The sequence below is a fragment of the Bubalus bubalis genome, chromosome 12 (genome assembly GCF_019923935.1).
Source record: "Bubalus bubalis isolate 160015118507 breed Murrah chromosome 12, NDDB_SH_1, whole genome shotgun sequence".
Lineage (NCBI taxonomy): Eukaryota > Metazoa > Chordata > Mammalia > Artiodactyla > Bovidae > Bubalus > Bubalus bubalis.
In genome coordinates this window covers 60,771,537-60,788,931 of record NC_059168.1, presented here as the reverse complement: position 1 = coordinate 60,788,931, position 17,395 = coordinate 60,771,537, and the positions used below count along the sequence as shown (strand labels likewise).

Sequence of the window (17,395 nt, the reverse complement as noted above, 5' to 3'; positions counted from 1 at the left end):
CTAACACATACAGAAGAGGTATGGATGGGGAGGGGTGGGGGGTTAATAACAGGCTTTTACGATAGCTGACTGAAGGGTAATAGGATGATTCTGATCTTTCTTGAAAAAAAAAAGAAGAGGAGCTACAACCTCATGCCTTATTTCTCCCTGGGCCAACAGTGTATAAATGATATGCATAATCATGTGATGTTATAATGTCAATAACAATAGTATTACAACTGTAAAACACACATAAAGTGTTAAGAATCTTTCATAAAATAGAATATCTATGAAACACAGAGCATTTGAAAGTAGTGTCTCATTGATGGGTTAGTACATTAACATTCATTATACTGCTTTGTTCTATTGATCTCTTCAGTAGTTCCAGACCACATCAATTAATATACTGAAATACAAAATCAAAAGTACTTTTTTACACAGTGATTTCACACTTGAAGCCATATAAATTTGCTCTACTTAGATGTCATATCTTATAGTATTTAGTGGATTGTCACAAGTTTATGTTACTAAATTATGCTCAACGAAATGTCCTCCTTCATTCTATCCTTTTGCAAAAGTAAAGTCAACATGATTGGAATGATTCAAAGAAGAAATAAAGCATTTGTTTCCTATGCACCACTTCTAAGAAGGCTGAAGCTGAGACATATTTGTCCCCATCATTTTTTTTTTTGAGTAGGTAAGAAATTGGTTAGGAAAGTAATTATTCTAGTGCTTAGTTTTCATATGTGTGAGGACTATTTTAGAACGTTAAGAAATAGAGAAGACATTCAAGAAAAAACATATATAAAAAAGTAAGATATACGAACAGCTATGTTTTTTGGATCTGGACTTTCAGTTTATTACCAGAATTTTTATTTTAAGCTATAGTATTTATAAGCTATCAATATCAATAAAATACTTATCAAAAATCCATTTTAAATTTACCTTCCTATATTAACATCAATAAAATACCATATATCAATTTTAAAACACATCTTGTTTTTAGTCAAACAAGGCTAACAAAATGAGACTCCAGGACAAGAATTCCGCAAACCTCAGTTTTCCACAGAAAAAGCACTTTAAATTTTCCTGTGGGTAGAATGTAGGAAGCAATAAAAGAAGTGTTCCAGTTGATTTTCACTGGAATAAGTTCAAAAAGACTCTCATATTATTTGGACTTTATACACCATGAAACACCTTGCATTGTTATAAATTGCTACATCTCTAAAAATAATGCATATTAAGGTTCTTACTGCTTATTAAGGACTCAAGTGTGTCGAACAGTGAATACTGAAATATTCCATCATTTATAACAATGACTGCACAGTAAATCCTATAACCTATAAAAATGGAACTTACCTTAAAAAGTGTCACAGTGATTTCAATGTTTTCAGGAACAGGCCATACAACAACACCACGGTAAGGATTTTTTATTCCAGGCTGCCAGCTATGAGCCTACCAAAAAAAAAAAAACAAAATGTCTTCAACTTGAAGTACAGAAAATGCAATATTAATAATTTGCAAAGATATATTGACCCTATTTAACTATCCATTAGATCTATTTCCCTAAAACAAAAATGATTAGTCAAATAGAACTTTTCAAGCATCAAACTTGGACCATGACAGTTGGTGGCTCAGACGATAAAGAATTTGCCCGCAGTGCAGGAGACCTGGGTTCAATCCCTTGGTCAGCAAGATCTCCTACAGGAGGAAATAGCAACCTACTCCAGTATTCTTGCCTGGAGAATTCCATGGCTAGAGGAGCCTGGTGGGCTACAGTACATAGGGTTGCAAATAGTTGGACAAAACTGAGCAACTAACACTTACTCGTGACAGTTATATCACATGTAAGCTACAGATTACTATCTGTAAACAAACATTTACCCTCTCCTACACACACACACACATGAAAATAGAAAAATGAGATGCATCATATTTTCAAAAGCTATTTCAAATTTAAGAAAAATCTTATCAGGAGAAATATTTTAAAAATTATTCTGTGATCTCAGAACTTAAAGGCAAATTCAAATAGGTGGGGAAACAATGGAAATAGTGACAAACTTTATTTTCTTGGACTCCAAAATAACTGTGGACAGTGACTGCAGCCATGAAATTAAAACACGCTTGTTGCTTGAAAGAAAAGCAATGACAAACCTAGACAGTGTTTTAAAAAGCAGAGACATTACTTTGCCTACAAAGGTCCATTTAGTCAAAGCGTAAAGCGTCTGTCTACAATGCAGGAGACCCAGGTTCAATCCCTGGGGTGGGAAGATCCCCTGGAGAGGGAAATGGCAATCCACTCCAGTACTTTTGTCTGGAAAATCCCATGGACAGAGGAGCCTGGTAGGCTACAGTCCATGGGGTTGCAAAGAGTCGGACACGACTGAGCGACTTCACTTCTTCATCTTCATGGTTTTTCCAGTAGTCATATACAGATATGAGAGCTGGACAATAAAAAAAGGCTGAGCGCCGAAGAATTGATGCCTTCGAACTATGGTGCTGGAGAATACTCTTGAGAGTCCCTTGGACAGCAAGGAGATCAAACTAGTCAATCTTAAAGGAAATCAACCCTGAATACTTATTGGCAAGACTATGCTGAAGCTAAAGCTCTAATACTTTGGCCACCTGATGCAAATAGCCAACTAATTGGAAAAGACCTCAATGCTGAGAAAGACTGAGAGCAGAAGGAGAAGCGGTTGACAGAGGATGAGATATTGGATGGCATCATCGACTCCATGACTCTGAGCAAACTCCAGGAGACAATGAAGTACACGGAAGCCTAGCATGCTGCAGTCCATGGGATTGCAAAGAGTTGGACACAGCTTGAGCGATTAAACAACAACAAATCAGAGAAAAGTAGCCTTGAGAAGGTGACAAGAGCAGACCACAGGAGGCAAATCAGATCATTTAAACATGGGAAGAGTTTTCTAGGGAGATGGACCAGCAACTGGAAAGGTGCTGAGGCAGTCAGATAACAACAAGGCCAGTGTGACTGGGGCAGAGTGGTTAAAGAGAAGAGCAGCAGAAGACAAGACTAGGGAAATCATGGAGGGCCCAGTCATACAAGGTTCTGGCAGGCCATCCAAAGATTCTGGCTTGTAATTTGAGAGAGATGAGAAGCCACTGGAGGATTTTAACAGAAGAATGATGATCCAAGTTACATTTTTTTAGCTCTAGCAAATCTATTCAGAATAGACTCCAGATGTTTGAGCAAACTCCAGGAGAAACAGTGAAGGACAGGGCAGCCTGGCGTGCTGCAGTCCATGGGGTCACAAAGAACTGGACATGACTGAGTGACTGAACAACAACAACCAGGTGTAAGAGAGGAAACAGGGAGACAATAAAGATGCTATGCAATAATCCCAAGGAGAGTTGATGGTGAATTGGCTTAGGGTGGTATAAAAGTGGTATGAAGTGATCAGATTTATTTTTATTTTATTTTTTTTTTATTTTCAAGACAGAATCAATAAGATTTTCTGTCTGACTGTATGAAAGAAAGTAGCCAAGGATGACTGTATGGCTTTTGCCCTTGAGCAAGTACAAAACAGGAATTGCTATTAACAGATATGAGATAAAACTGCAGAAGGATCAGGTTTGGAAAATCAGATTAGGAACTTGATTTTATACACATTAAATCTAAGGTGCCTATTAGATATTCAAGTGTAGCTGTTTAACTAGGCAGCTGGATATACCTGTCTGGAGTTATAAATTTGGGAATCATCAGCATACAGGTGATACTTAAAGCTTAAGGGTGGATGTAATCCCAAGGGAGTGACAGGAGGGAGGAAGGGAAACAGAGAGAGAGGGAGAAAATAAAGGTTCAAGAACTGAACTTTGGAGCACAACAATAACAGGTCCAGGAAATGAGGAATCAGTAAAGAAAGATCAGTAAGTAGAAGGAAAACCAGAGGCAAGTGGTTATTCTGAAAGTCTAGTGGAGAAAATATTTTAAGGAGACACGAACAATTATCTGTGCCAAATCTTGGTGACAGGTCAAGAGGATGAGGTCTGGAAAATGACCCCTGGATTTAACAAAGCCAAAGCCATTACTGACTTCACAAGAGCTGTTTCAGTGGAGTGGTGAGGGTAGGTAAACACCTGACTGGATCAGCATGGGTTCAAGAAAGAATAGCAAGACAGACACTGAAGCTAGCAAGCACATTCAACTTCTCTGGGCTATTTTGCTGAAAGAGAAAGAGAGAAATAGGTTAGTGCTAGTACGAGAAATATTGTCAGACCAGAATTTTTTAAGACAGAAATATTTTTAGGGTGATGGGAAACACTCAGTTGAAAGGGAAATTTTAATGATGCAGAAGAGAAATAATTGCTAGAGTAATGTCTTTAACAGTATGAAAGGAGACAGACTGGCTTGTGCTGGGAGCACAGATCATTCTTCAGTAATAATAGAAAAGAAGTTAGAGTACTTGAGTGCAGACGCATGTCAGGGAGCAGGTTTAACACATCTGAGAGGACATCTGAGAACAATGAGACACAGACTTGACCAACACCACACAGGAAGCAAGTGGCAGAAACTGGATTTGAATCCAGCAAGTGGAACTGAGAAGTGATCAAGATCACAGAAACGTATGTCCATGTAAATCTTATCATACCTTGTTGGTTAAAACACCAGCAGAATATTGTAAGTCAACTATACTTAATAAAAAATAGAGACTTAGCACACCACAGCCAGTGGTAAAGAACGGAGTTTTGTTGATTAAAAAACATCTCCAGAGATTCTTCTATTCCCCTGCCTTATTTCTATGCCTGTTGACAGTCCTAGAACACAACTCCACAGAGTAAACAATCTGAATTTTGAAAAGTAAATTGCTGCCATTTTAGATAATCTCTAATTAGAACTCCTCTCTATATAGTCTACAGACTTAATTCTGAAGATTTGTGACAACTGTAATTCTCATGTACTCTAACAATAGATCAAGCTATTTCTCTAGTCTCTTCAAACTTCCCATAATTATATTTTCATAGTCTCCCCATACATTGAAAAAGACTATAATAATTGAATTTTTCTTATTAGCGACAATAGAAAAGATAGTATTTCAACAATTCTGAATTTTAAAAAGTACCATCAAAGAATTTTAGACCTGAAAATATCCTTAGGAGATCTAATCAGGTACAGATAATGAAACTGAAGCAATAAAGAGTAAATGGCTTGCCTGAACCCATAATAACAATCTATAGGAGAACCAGCTCCATGATTTTCAAGTTCAGGGTTCTTCACCCAACCAACATTACAGCCAGCTCTATTTCTGATTCACACAGTAGTCAAGAACATAGTCTTCAATCCCTAAGGTCTTAACATTTATATGCATGAGAAAGAGATCAAAAGTGTGAGAAGCAGGGAATGTGGAGACCAACAAACAACTGGGCAGAATTAGAAGACAGTGATATTAAGTAATTACCTAATGCTGGTCCTCTAAATGATCTCTTTCAATTCTCAGTCTAGGATCAGGAAATGGTAATTAGACTGCTGAACAAACAAAAATACTATCTGCTTAACAAATTAAAATCTTTTTTCTTTTTTTAAATAAAAAGAGATAGAAGGGTGCTAGTTCCCAAGTTGCTGGTATGCCACCTTTCTATCCAGCAACTCTCCCCAGTGAGAGAAAAGGTGCACCTAAGTCAGAGCTCTGGCTTTCTGATGGTCTTTTTAGTGACTGTACAAACTAGCTATGTTAAGACACAGTAACAATATTAATTAGTCCAGCTTAGTATCTGACAATGTCAGCTTCATAATGTCAGCTAATTATTATATATTAGAAAAAGAATGAAAAGTCTAACACAGGCAACTAAAAACAGCTGTGGTACTAAACACCTAATTGTACAGATCCATGGAGACAGTACTTTAGGTTCTTAGGAACTTTATTTTTAAAAAGTACCTCATGTTGGCAATCATCAGCACTACAGGAATCCTGATCAGTTTTTGATCAGAGTAACAGAAAAGATTTCCCTAGAAAATAATTCAGTATAAAATACATACAGCTATTTAGCTCCTTAATATAGTCCAGAAAGGCAGGCTATTTAATTATTTGCCATCATCCTAGTACAGTTAATGGTAGAAAGGATGAAGCCATATTCACTTCTACTCATATAAATTGTTTCACCTTTTAATCATATCAGAGATCCTTTAGCAAAGGCAGACCTAGGGAAAAGGTAACATTTATCAATTTTGAGTACCGACTCTATAAGATGTCTTATTTTCAAATTATTTCATATCATACCTTATGTAAAAGACCTAAACCTAATATGGAACTAAATACAGATATGGAACTAAAAAACCTAATATGGAACTAAATATTCACTTGTTACTTGTGAAATTTTTCACTGAATAAATATAACTATCATTTAGTTTTTAAATTGATGATTTTCAATTTATAAAACTTCATCTACGCATACGTTTAGGATGTCACATGTAAAGCTGTCTTAGCGCTGCCCCCACCATGGTCTTAGTCAAAGAGCCACCACTACACCCCTCCCTTCAGGAAACCACAGCATATTGCCAAAGGCTATACAGGTGCACACTGATATATTACAAATGGATAGTCAACAAGCACTTAATATATACAGCACAGGGAACTCCGTTCAATGTTACATGGCAGTCTTGATGGGAAGGGTGTTTGGGAGAGAATGGATACATGTATATGTATGACTAAGTCCCTTTGTTGTCCTCTTGAAACTATCATAACGTTGTTAGTCAGCCACACTTCAATACAAAATAAAAAGTTTAAAACAACAACAACAAAAATACAGCTTATAGCAAGGAAGTAGAAGTGATAATGCCATCCAAAAGCTGGTGAGGACTTTCAAGCTCTTCTTTCCCTTTGGAATTCTCCCATCTCTGTGACTTTAAATTCCTAGTTTGAAAACTAGGTTTAAGGTAACATACTACTCTGCCATAACTTTTCTTGCCTATTACAATTTTCCTGCTTCCTTTGTCCAACACTATACTGAAAAATAATTTATTTAAGCATATACAATTCAACTGCTGCCCAAAAATATCTTTGTTATAAATGCCATGACTTGAAGATAAGAGGTAGGAAAACTGCCTATTGTGATAATTACTCATGGTAATTATTTTGTAATTATTCTCTCAATAAAAAATGATTCTGCAATGGGTTCTTTTATATTTAATTACAAAAATAGACATGTATCCAAAGAAAGTGAGCAAAACACTGAGAACTGAACTTTATATCAAATAAGGCAATGTGCCTTATCATTTTTCTGTCTCATCTGTTATCTGGGTATCAGTTATAAGTTTCAATCCACCAATATAAAAAAGGTAGATAACCAACCATACTTCAATAAAATAATTTTTAAAAGGTAGATATATTCAGAAACAGGCAAGATAAATATTAAGTTATACACAAGACCAAAGAGAATGAATTACTGTGTAGTTTAAACTCTTTCCAGAAACAAACCTAAAAGTAAAAACCAGACTATTTTCTGTCCAGTGGTTGTAGAGATCTATTTTCCCTGTAAGTGATTTCAATGGGACTTAGCAGCAAATAATGTGTATTTCAGGACTTCCCTGGTGGCTCAGATGGTAAAGTGTCTGTCTACAATGCGGGAGACCTGGGTTCGATCCCTGGGTCGGGAAGATTCCCTGGAGAAGGAAATGGCAACCCACTCCACTACTCTTGCCTAGAAAATCCCATGGACGGAGGAGCTTGGTACAGGCTACTGCCCATGGGGTCGCAAAGAGCCGGACACGACTGAGCGACTTCACTTTTTTTTAATGTGTATTTCAAAGGAAAAATGTCAGAAACAGAAGAGTGTTTCAGATGAAAACAATGGTTCTACTCTTTGGATTTAATATAACTGATAGTTAATTTTAAAAAACAATAGCTAGGGACAAGCTAGCTTTTTTTTTTTTTTTTTAAGAATTCCAAAATGCCATGGATCTCAAGCTCCTCAAAGTTTTTCTAAAAAGTAATTTGTTTAATTTTCACATAATATCATAACCATTTCTTTTATAGCTTCTGGAACTGCTTTTTACATCCTTATTCAGCTGTTGTATACAATGTATAAAAACAGCATTTCACACATACATGAATATACATTATGTAAATTTCAGGCAGATTCTTTACCACTGAGCCATCAGGGAATCCTGTAAGCTTATTATAGCATATGGGCTTCCCTGATGGCTCAGTGGTAAAGAATGCACCTGCAATGCAGGAGACTCGAGTTTGATCCCTGGGTCAGGAAGATCCCCTGGAGAAGGAAATGGCAAACCACTTTAGTACTCTTGCCTGGGAAATCCCATGGACAGAGGAACCTGTGGGGCTACAGTCCATGGGGTCCCAAAGAGCTGGACATCACTAGAGTGACTAAATAACAACAATAATGTGCTTAATACATTGTGAGTTCTCATAACTTTTCAAAAGTACATCTATAATGTTTCAAGGGAAGCATACAATGATTCTAAAATATCCAGAAGGGATCTGAAATATTAGGAGCATCACAACTGGAAAATAAGTCCAATAAACCAATAAAATATTGTAAAGTAATTAGCCTCTAATTAAAATAAATAAATTTAATTAAAAAAAAAAAGAAATAGTTCCTTCTGGAAAATATTGTATTCTGAGAAAAATCAACCTGTACCTCATATGTTTGCATTTCACCATTTAATTTGATCAAAATTTAATATGATGTAAAAAAGAATCTGGACCTAAAAGTTATCTGACTTTGAAAATGCAATTAAATTAAAAGTATACTTAATTTCAACTATGAATATTCTGAATTGACTTTTAATCTAAAGCATTTCATTATGTTTCATAATGTTTTAAGAAAACAATTAGTATCTAGTTACTACAAGAGGGAAATTACTTTTTGTTGACAGCTAAAAACATTTAAGGTCTACTGTTTATAGTTATAGTCAGGTTCCACTATCATACTTACTGGATGACCTAATATTGTTCCTTCCCATAAAACCTTAAGACCCACTCAGAAAAACTGATAGAAGACCCTAAGTCTATTTTCAGAATCCTTTCTCGTGTGTAAATAGATAAGAAAATATTACAGATCCAAAATACCCTGTCTCCAAACTACATATGTATGCTTTGGAGAAGATGCTATTCATTAGGTGAAGCAACTGGACCTTTCCTCTATTGCTGGGGGGGTATGCTGAAAGTTAAAACTGTACCTACCCTATTGCCCAGTGAGTCTACTCCTAGTTATTGGTGCAAGAGAAAAATGTTTGTCCCCCAAAATACTTGTACTGCTGCTGCTGCTGCTGAGTCACTTCAGTCGTGTCCAGCTCTGTGCGACCCCATAGACGGCAGCCCACCAGGCTCCCCCGTCCCTGGGATTCTCCAGGTAAGAACACTGGAGTAGGTTGCCATTTCCTTCTCCAATGCATCAAAGTGAAAAGCGAAAGTGAAGTCGCTCAGTTGTGCCCGACTCTTCACAACCCCATGGACTGCAGCCCACCGGGCTCCTCCATCCACGGGATATTCCAGGCAAGAGTACTAGAGTGGGGTGCCATCGCCTTCTCCGAAATACTTTTACAGTAATGTTTAAAAGGAATTTAGTCAGAATAGTGAATATTCAGAATACTCACTGGAAACAAGCCATACTTTCATCAACAGATGTATAATCAAACTGCAATATATTCACATGAGAGAATAATACTCAGCAAATAAAAAAATTAACTACCAGTATTCACAAATTTTTTAATTCTGAAATTTAATTAAAATTTAATTTCAGGTAAAATAAATGAATTTTTTCTTTACATAAATCTACTTACATAGAAACCAACAGTCAATAAACATGCTTGTAATTATTGTGTGCCTATAAACACATGCTCAATCTTACTTGTCTGTAGACTGGAATTTTAAAAATATCTAAAATTGTTATTGAACATTTAAAAATTCTGCTCCACTCCCCCACAAAGCCATAAGAACAAAAGATTAAAACTTCTGAAAAATCCAACTCCTTCTCTTCTGTAACCTAGCAAATGGACTCAGATAACTCATCATTAATTATGTGTGCCCCAACTCCATCTTCTTAGAAGCTGAATAAAGTAATTCTAGATATAATTTTTAAGTGATCTTTATTTACTCATTAGTTCATGATATTCTAGCACAGAGATGTTAAATAACTATTATGTTATTTAAGGCCACCAAATCCAAAATCAAAACTCAGGTATCTGGCTCCTGTTTAGAACTATAATACCAAGATTACATACAGTACCTAATCAATCATTTTAGTAAAGCAGATTATAAGAATAACCCAAAATATCAAAAAATATTTAAAAATATTCTTCACTGGGGCCAGCTTAATAATTAGACCAGAAGTTACATTCAACATTTGGGTAAGAAATTTAGAAAACAGACAAACCTTGGAAGACTTCCTTCGGCTTCTTCTTGTCCAAACTACCACCAGTTTATCTGGTTGCCTGCCAAACAGGAAAGATTAAGTAAAATTTATCTTAAATCAATAAAATTTAGTTTTAGCACCTTTAAAAGAACAAAAATGTCACCTGCTTTAGATTACATGGAGTGGTACACTAACAATAAAGCTCTATAAATTATTCAAATATAGTAGATGCAGAATATAGACATGATCTAATTTAAATGACTAATATTTCATACACATGTTTTTCTAAAAATACTTTACCAAGTAAATTCATTGGGACAAACCAAGTAAAATAAAATACTTAGACTATTTTAAAAAGAAAAGCACATACGTATCTCTCATCTAAAACTATATTTCCAACATATTATCACTTTAGAGAAAATAAGCATAAAAATAATATTTCCAAAATAATTTAAATCTGTGGTTTACACTACTTTTGCATATCTATATCTTATGAACAATGCTTATGATTTTCAAAATCATTTTATAATCAATCATCTCAACTATCTTCAAGAATATAATACAATACTGAAAAATAGGCAAGAACATTCTGGCAAGAAGCCCAGGGTACACTGGGTTTTTCCCTAGTGGCACAATGGTAAAGAACCTGCCTGCAATGCAAGAGACTGCCTACAATGCAGGAGATGTGGGTTTCGTTGTTGGGAAGATCCCTCAGAGAAGGAAATGGCAACCCACTCCAGTATGCTTGCCTGAGAAATCCCATGGACAGGGAAGCCTGGTGGGCTAGAGTCCACGGGGTCGCAAAGAGTTGGGCATGACTGTGCAACTAAACCACCACAACCATATTCTGGAAAAGTTAAAAAAAACTCATCAAAAGCTCTGGCAGAAACAAGACTGAAATATAGGTCTTTCCAACCTGAGATGCTGGGAGCAGCAGCCAGATGCAGAAATTCTAAGTTACAGATGAAATAGAAGAAAGTTTCCATGAAACATCAGAGTGTTCATCTAAGGATATGAACCAATGGAGAAACAAAACCGTGTTTAACACAGAGAGAAACAGAATAGGACAAAGACATGGAGATGGGTGGTGGGGTACATATAGCAACATGATAACAGAGCTGGGCAGAGGGTATGGATCAATGCTGGCAGCTTAACAGTAAAGGGACTGAGTAACCAAACAGTTAAGCCACCTTGTTTGAAAGCATTGGTGGCTTGCTGGAACACTTATCCAAGATTACTACAGTGATCTTTCCACTATGTTCTTATCTCCACATCTCCAGCCCAACCTCAACTTTTAACTATACTTCTGCAATACTACTTTAGAATTGCTACAAAAGTCTTTTTTTTTTTTTTTTTTTTTTTTTACTATTCTAATAGGGCTCTTATACTGAAGGTACAACAAACTGGCACTTGAAAGTTGAATTTGACAGATTTGACCTAAATAGTGTTCCCTTATTTTAAGCTTAAATTAAACTTTAGAAACCATTTCTTGGGACTTCCCTGGTGGTAAGACTCTGTGCTCCCAATGCAAAGGGCTCAGGTTCAGTCCCTGGTGAGGGAACTAGAATCCACATGCATGCCACAATGAAGACCTAGCTCAACCTAAATAAACATTTTTAAAAATTTCTACTTAAATGCCTTCAAACAAGTTCCATGCTATCAAGATTACTAAAGCCTCCAACACTATCAACTTCCTTCCACCTGACCAGCTTCATTCTTCAGATGATCTACATAGTCCCGGTATATATTTGACCCTTCGACATCACAGCATGCAAGATAGCATCCATATTCCTGACTGTGGTTTATAAGGCACCTCATCACCTGACTCTGATTTTCCAGCTGCAAAACCTACAAATACCTCAAAGGCATCTTGCTTTCCAACATCCCTGAACATTTATTCAATCTCTTCCCATCTTTGCATGTTTAAAATCTTTTTTTCTTTAACCTCCTCTTTTCTCTCTTTTTCTATCTGATAAACGCTTAATTCATCACTTTCTCTATGAAAACCTGACCACTTCTCATTTCATTCCCACTTTAACCCATCTCCTCAACCTCAGGCAAAGTTAATTTGCTTCTTCTACCTGTATTTCCATTAACACTCTAAACACCTCTATTTTAATATGCTATATGCCCTGTATTATGGGCTTAGCTGGTGGCTCAGATGGTAAAGAATCTGCCTGCAATGCAGGAAACCAAGGTTCGATTCCCGATTCCTGGGTTGGGAAGATCCCCTGGAGAAGGGAATGGCTACACACTCCAGTAATTCAAAATCATAAGCAGATGATATCACCCTAATGGCAGGAACTAAAGAGCTTCTTGATGAGGGTGAAAAGGAAGAGTGAAAAACCTGGCTTAAAACTCAACATTCAAAAAACTAAGCTCACAGCATCAGTTCCATCACTTTATGGCAAATAGATGAGGAAAAAATGGAAATAGTGACAATCTATTCTCTTGGGCTCCAAAATCAATGTGGACAGTCACTATAGCCAGGAAATTAAAAGATGTTTACTTCTTGAAAGAAAAGCTATAGCAAACCTAGACAGGATATTAAAAAGCAGAGATATCACTTTGCCAACAAAGGTCCATATAGTCAAAGCTATGGTTTTTCCAGTAGTCATGTACAGATGTGAGAGTTGGACCATAAAAAAGGCTGAGTACCAAAGAACGGACGCCTTCAAATTGTGGTGCTGGAAAAGTCTCTTGAGAGTCCCCTGGACAGGGAGGAGACCAAACCAGTTAATCCTAAAGGAAATCAACCCTGAATATTCATTGGGAAGGACTGATGCTGAAGCTGAAACTCCAATACTTTGGCCACCTGATGTGAAGAACCAATTCATTGGAAAAGACCCTGATGCTGGGAAAGATTGGAGGCAGGAGAAGGGGACAACAGAGGATGAGATGGTTGAATGGCATCATTGATGCAACGGGCATGAGTTTGAATAGGCTCCAGGAGTTGGTGATGGACAGGGAAGCCTGGCATGCTGCAGTCCATGGGGTCGCAAAGAGTTGGACAAGACTGAGCAACTGAACTGAACTGCACTGCAAAGAGCCGATTCACTGGAAAAGATCCTGACGCTGGGAAAGACTGAGGGCAAAGAAGGGGGCAGCATGGATAGATGGTTAGATAACATCACTGACTCAATGGACATGAGTTTGAGCAAATTCCAGGAGATAGTGAAGGACAGAGAAGCCTGGTGTGCTGCAGTCCGTGGGGTCTCAAAGAGTAGGACGTGGCTGAGCGACTGAACAACAGTACAACAACAACCCACTCCAATATTCTTGCATGAAGAATTCCAATGACAGAGGAACCTAGAAGACTACAGTCCAAGGGGTTGCAAAGAGTTGGACACAACTGAGTGACTAACAGTTTACTCTTATTCACTTCATGCTTTCTATTACATTATTTGTTATTATTTCTATCTCCTCCACTAGATTGTGTTCCTTTGTCAATCATATCTTATTTATTTTTCTATTTCTAGCAACTAATAAGAATCTGGTACAAAGCTGAGGCTCTATGTACATTCACTACTAAATGAGAGAATCTGCAGCTTATTTGAGCTTTGCAGGCATCTTCACCTTGGATGCACATTGGAACCTCTTGGGAAGCTTTTTTAAAATACTGATATCTAGGTTCCACCGCTAGAGAATCACATTTAAATGTCAGGCCTGGTATGCAGACCTTTAAAAATTTCACAGTTGATTGTTATGTCCAGCTAAGGTCGAAAACCATTCTTTTGCAGGGAGAGTGGTAAGCAATCCCCACACTCCTGATTTGAAATAGTGAGGCGTGATGCTGTGATGGCAACAAGGGTGACCCCCTTCCCGAGATCATCCTAGTGCTACCTGAACTGCTTGCTGCCTCCTTCCAACCTGGCCTCTCAGCACCTTCCTCTCCTCCACCCATTCTGATCTCATGTTTCAGAATATGGAAGCCTCTTACTGTAAAATAAGAAAGTCAGGAAGGGTGGTCTCCTAACCTACATGCCTGAAGTCCCAAGAATGTAAATAGAACATAAGTTACTTATTTGAGAATGCCCCTAGAGATGAATAAACTTTTTTGTGATTCCAAGTTATGTCCAATGGCAACCCACTCCAGTATTCTTGCCTGGAGAATTCCATGGACAGAGGAGCCTGGTGGGCTACAATCTACTGGGACGCAAAGAGTCAGAGATGACTGAGCAACTAACACACACACACACACACACACACTAGAAATCAGCTCCCCTTTACATTATCAGGGACAAAGTAACACAGAATGTTTAAAATAAAAAGCTGTGCTGTGAGTTACTGTTCTTACAGAGGAATACCAATAACCACACAACTGGTTGACCACAATTAATCTTTTAAGCATCTATGCTGTACTAGAAAAGAACCATTAAATATTTACTTATGTGCTCACAAGAGGCCAGGGATAGAGCAACTGTGAGAGTTTTATCCAACTACCAAAGAAACTATAATTATACAACTTTCTATCAGTAAAGTCAGGACAACCTGATATAGCTCTGTTTTAGAGAGAATTCAACAATCAAATATTTAAAATTTCTACCCCATTCCCTAAGTGACCAGGTAGCCCTGCACGTAATACATATACAGACATATAAACACACATGCATATATTCATATATAGGTATTTACACATATGAATCGGAGAAGGCAATGGCACCACACTCCAGTACTCTTGCCTGGAAAATCCCATGGATGGAGGAGCCAGGAAGGCTGGAGTCCATGGGGTCGCTGAGGGTCGGACACGACTGAGCGACTTCCCTTTCACTTTTCACTTTCATGCATTGGAGAAGGAAATGGCAGCCCACTCCAGTACTCTTGCCTGGAAAATCCCATGGATGGAGGAGCCAGGAAGGCTGGAGTCCATGGGGTCGCACAGAGTCGGACACGACTGAAGCGACTTAGCAGCAGCAGCACACATATGAATATTTTATAAACATACACATAAAATGTACACACAGACACACTGCCTATGAGTTCCATTGCAAAATTTGAAGCCTCTGGTGGGCTTACTCAGGGAAGAAAACTTTACATTTAAAAATAAGGAATGTTATCTTTCTGGAAATTATATTACACAGGTTACGGATTCTCTAAGAGAGGTTTTCCTTTAATAAAATGTCCTTTTTGTCCCTCTCAAGGTGGAATGCATCAAAATTTGAGGAATAAAGACACTGAAGATCTGTGCCTCATAATAATTGTACCTAATTATCATTTCAAAAAGTAGCTAATAATCCATATAAACAGCAAGAAAACTGTGGCTAAATTCCAGTCACTCAAGGTTTTGCTCTCTCCCCATGTTCCCTTTTCCCAAACTTCCAGGGATATATTTCTCTTATATTCATGTATATCTTTCTATTTTCTCCACATGAAACCTTAAAATGTGTGACTTTTATTGATTTACTCCTATCTGTTTCCATGGCTTAGCCTTAGCTTCCTGGAATACCATATTCTTGATAAAAATACAGTGATAAATTATCTCAAATCAATCTATGTAGAGGAGTCTATAAAGAATAAATAAAGCCAAACTACATGAATTTAAATTAAAAAAAAAAAAGGATTTCCCTGGCAGTCCAGTGGTTAAGACTTTGAACTTCCACTGAAGCGGGTGCGGGTTCGATCCTTGGGCAGGGAACTAAGATCCCGCATGCCGTGCAGCATGGCCAAAAAGTAAATGAATGAATAAACAATAAAATAAAACTTTACCTTCAATCCTACCCTCAAAATCCTTAAAAAGCAACAAGTTCAATCTGAAGGTGGCAAGACTTAATCTCAACACTGTGGTCCTGATGCTAACTTCTGGAGAGGAGGAAGAACAGTAGGAAAATGGAAGTGGAAGAAGGAAAAGATATCAGAGCTACAATGAACCAGTTTGTAGAGCAATAAACTGTATCTTTCTTTTGTCTGCAAGTTGTGGGCCCCCCTCTTTGCCACTGCTGCTGCTGCTAAGTCACTTCAGTTGTGTCCAACTCTGTGCGACCACATAGACGGCAGCCCACCAGGCTCCCCCGTCCCTGGGATTCTCCAGGTAAGTACACTGGAGTGGGTTGCCATTTCCTTCTCCAATGCATGAAAGTGAAAAGTGAAAGTGAAGTCGCTCAGTCGTGTCCAACCCTTAGCATGGACTGCAGCCTACCAGGCTCCTCCGTCCATGGGATTTTCCAGGCAAGAGTACTGGAGTGGGGTGCCATTGCCTTCTCCTCTTTGCCACTAGTGATCTATAACACTGTGTATCCAAGTAAATTTAAAGAAAAACATTTCCTGTCTTAAATTTAGACTCCTGTATTCATTTCCATTCTCATGTGTGTCACTTATGCAAGGTAAGACTGAAAGAGCTGTAAGAAAAATTCCAAAACCATCACATGAAAACCAGTCTCATCACTTTTCAGAATAACAATAAGCATCAACAAGTATTTTATTGAATGTTTATTACATTCCTGGCACTGTGCTGAGCAATGGAGATACAAAGGCAAAGGAAGACAAGCCTTGATCCTCTGGAAGCTTACAGTCTTGGTGGTGTGTGAAAGTCATTCAGTCGTGTCCAGCTCTTTGCAACCCCAAGCACTACATAGTCCATGGAATTCTCCAGGCCAGAATATTGAGTGGGAGCCTTTCCCTTCTCCAGGGGATCTTCCCTACCCAGGAACCAAACCCAGGTCTCCCACATTGCAGGCAGACTTTTTACCAACTGAGCCACAAGGGAAGCCCAAGAATACTGGAGTGGGTAGCCTATCCCTTCTCCAGTGGATCTTCCTGACCCAGGAATCAAACCGGGGTCTCCTGCATTGCAGGCAGATTCTTTACCAATTGAGCTATCAGGGAAGCCCACAGGCTACTGCAGACACAAACAATTAAGCCAACCACCTAACTGCAGGCACAACCTTGGGGAAGTGCTAGGAGACAGAAAGACCTTATACAAAGAAGGATCCATTTAGAAATATCTCAGGAAATATGTACACTGACAAAAAGAACCTGCCCAACTGCTGAGATTGCCTAATTAAGACTTTCTAAAGAACAAACTAACAAAAACACATAATTTACAACATTTTAAAGTCCAACAAAAGATGAGTGACTAATCACAGTA

At 37.9% G+C, this 17,395-nt stretch overlaps 1 protein-coding gene across 12 annotated transcripts in view; it reads right to left on the bottom strand.

Annotated features, from left to right (window-relative positions):
• The window catches only part of EHBP1 (EH domain binding protein 1), a 345,461-nt gene that overhangs the window by 277,110 nt on the left and 50,956 nt on the right, over positions 1-17,395 (bottom strand). For 11 of the 12 annotated variants that reach the window (XM_025261231.3, XM_025261232.3, XM_025261229.3 and 8 more), the window contains 2 exons: positions 10,333-10,390; positions 1,339-1,434 (listed from right to left, as the gene is read on the bottom strand). In XM_025261231.3, coding sequence (XP_025117016.1) covers positions 1,339-1,434; positions 10,333-10,390 — 154 coding nt within the window. The remainder of the gene's footprint in view (positions 1-1,338; positions 1,435-10,332; positions 10,391-17,395) is intronic. The other variant, XM_044926040.2, reaches the window with a different exon arrangement.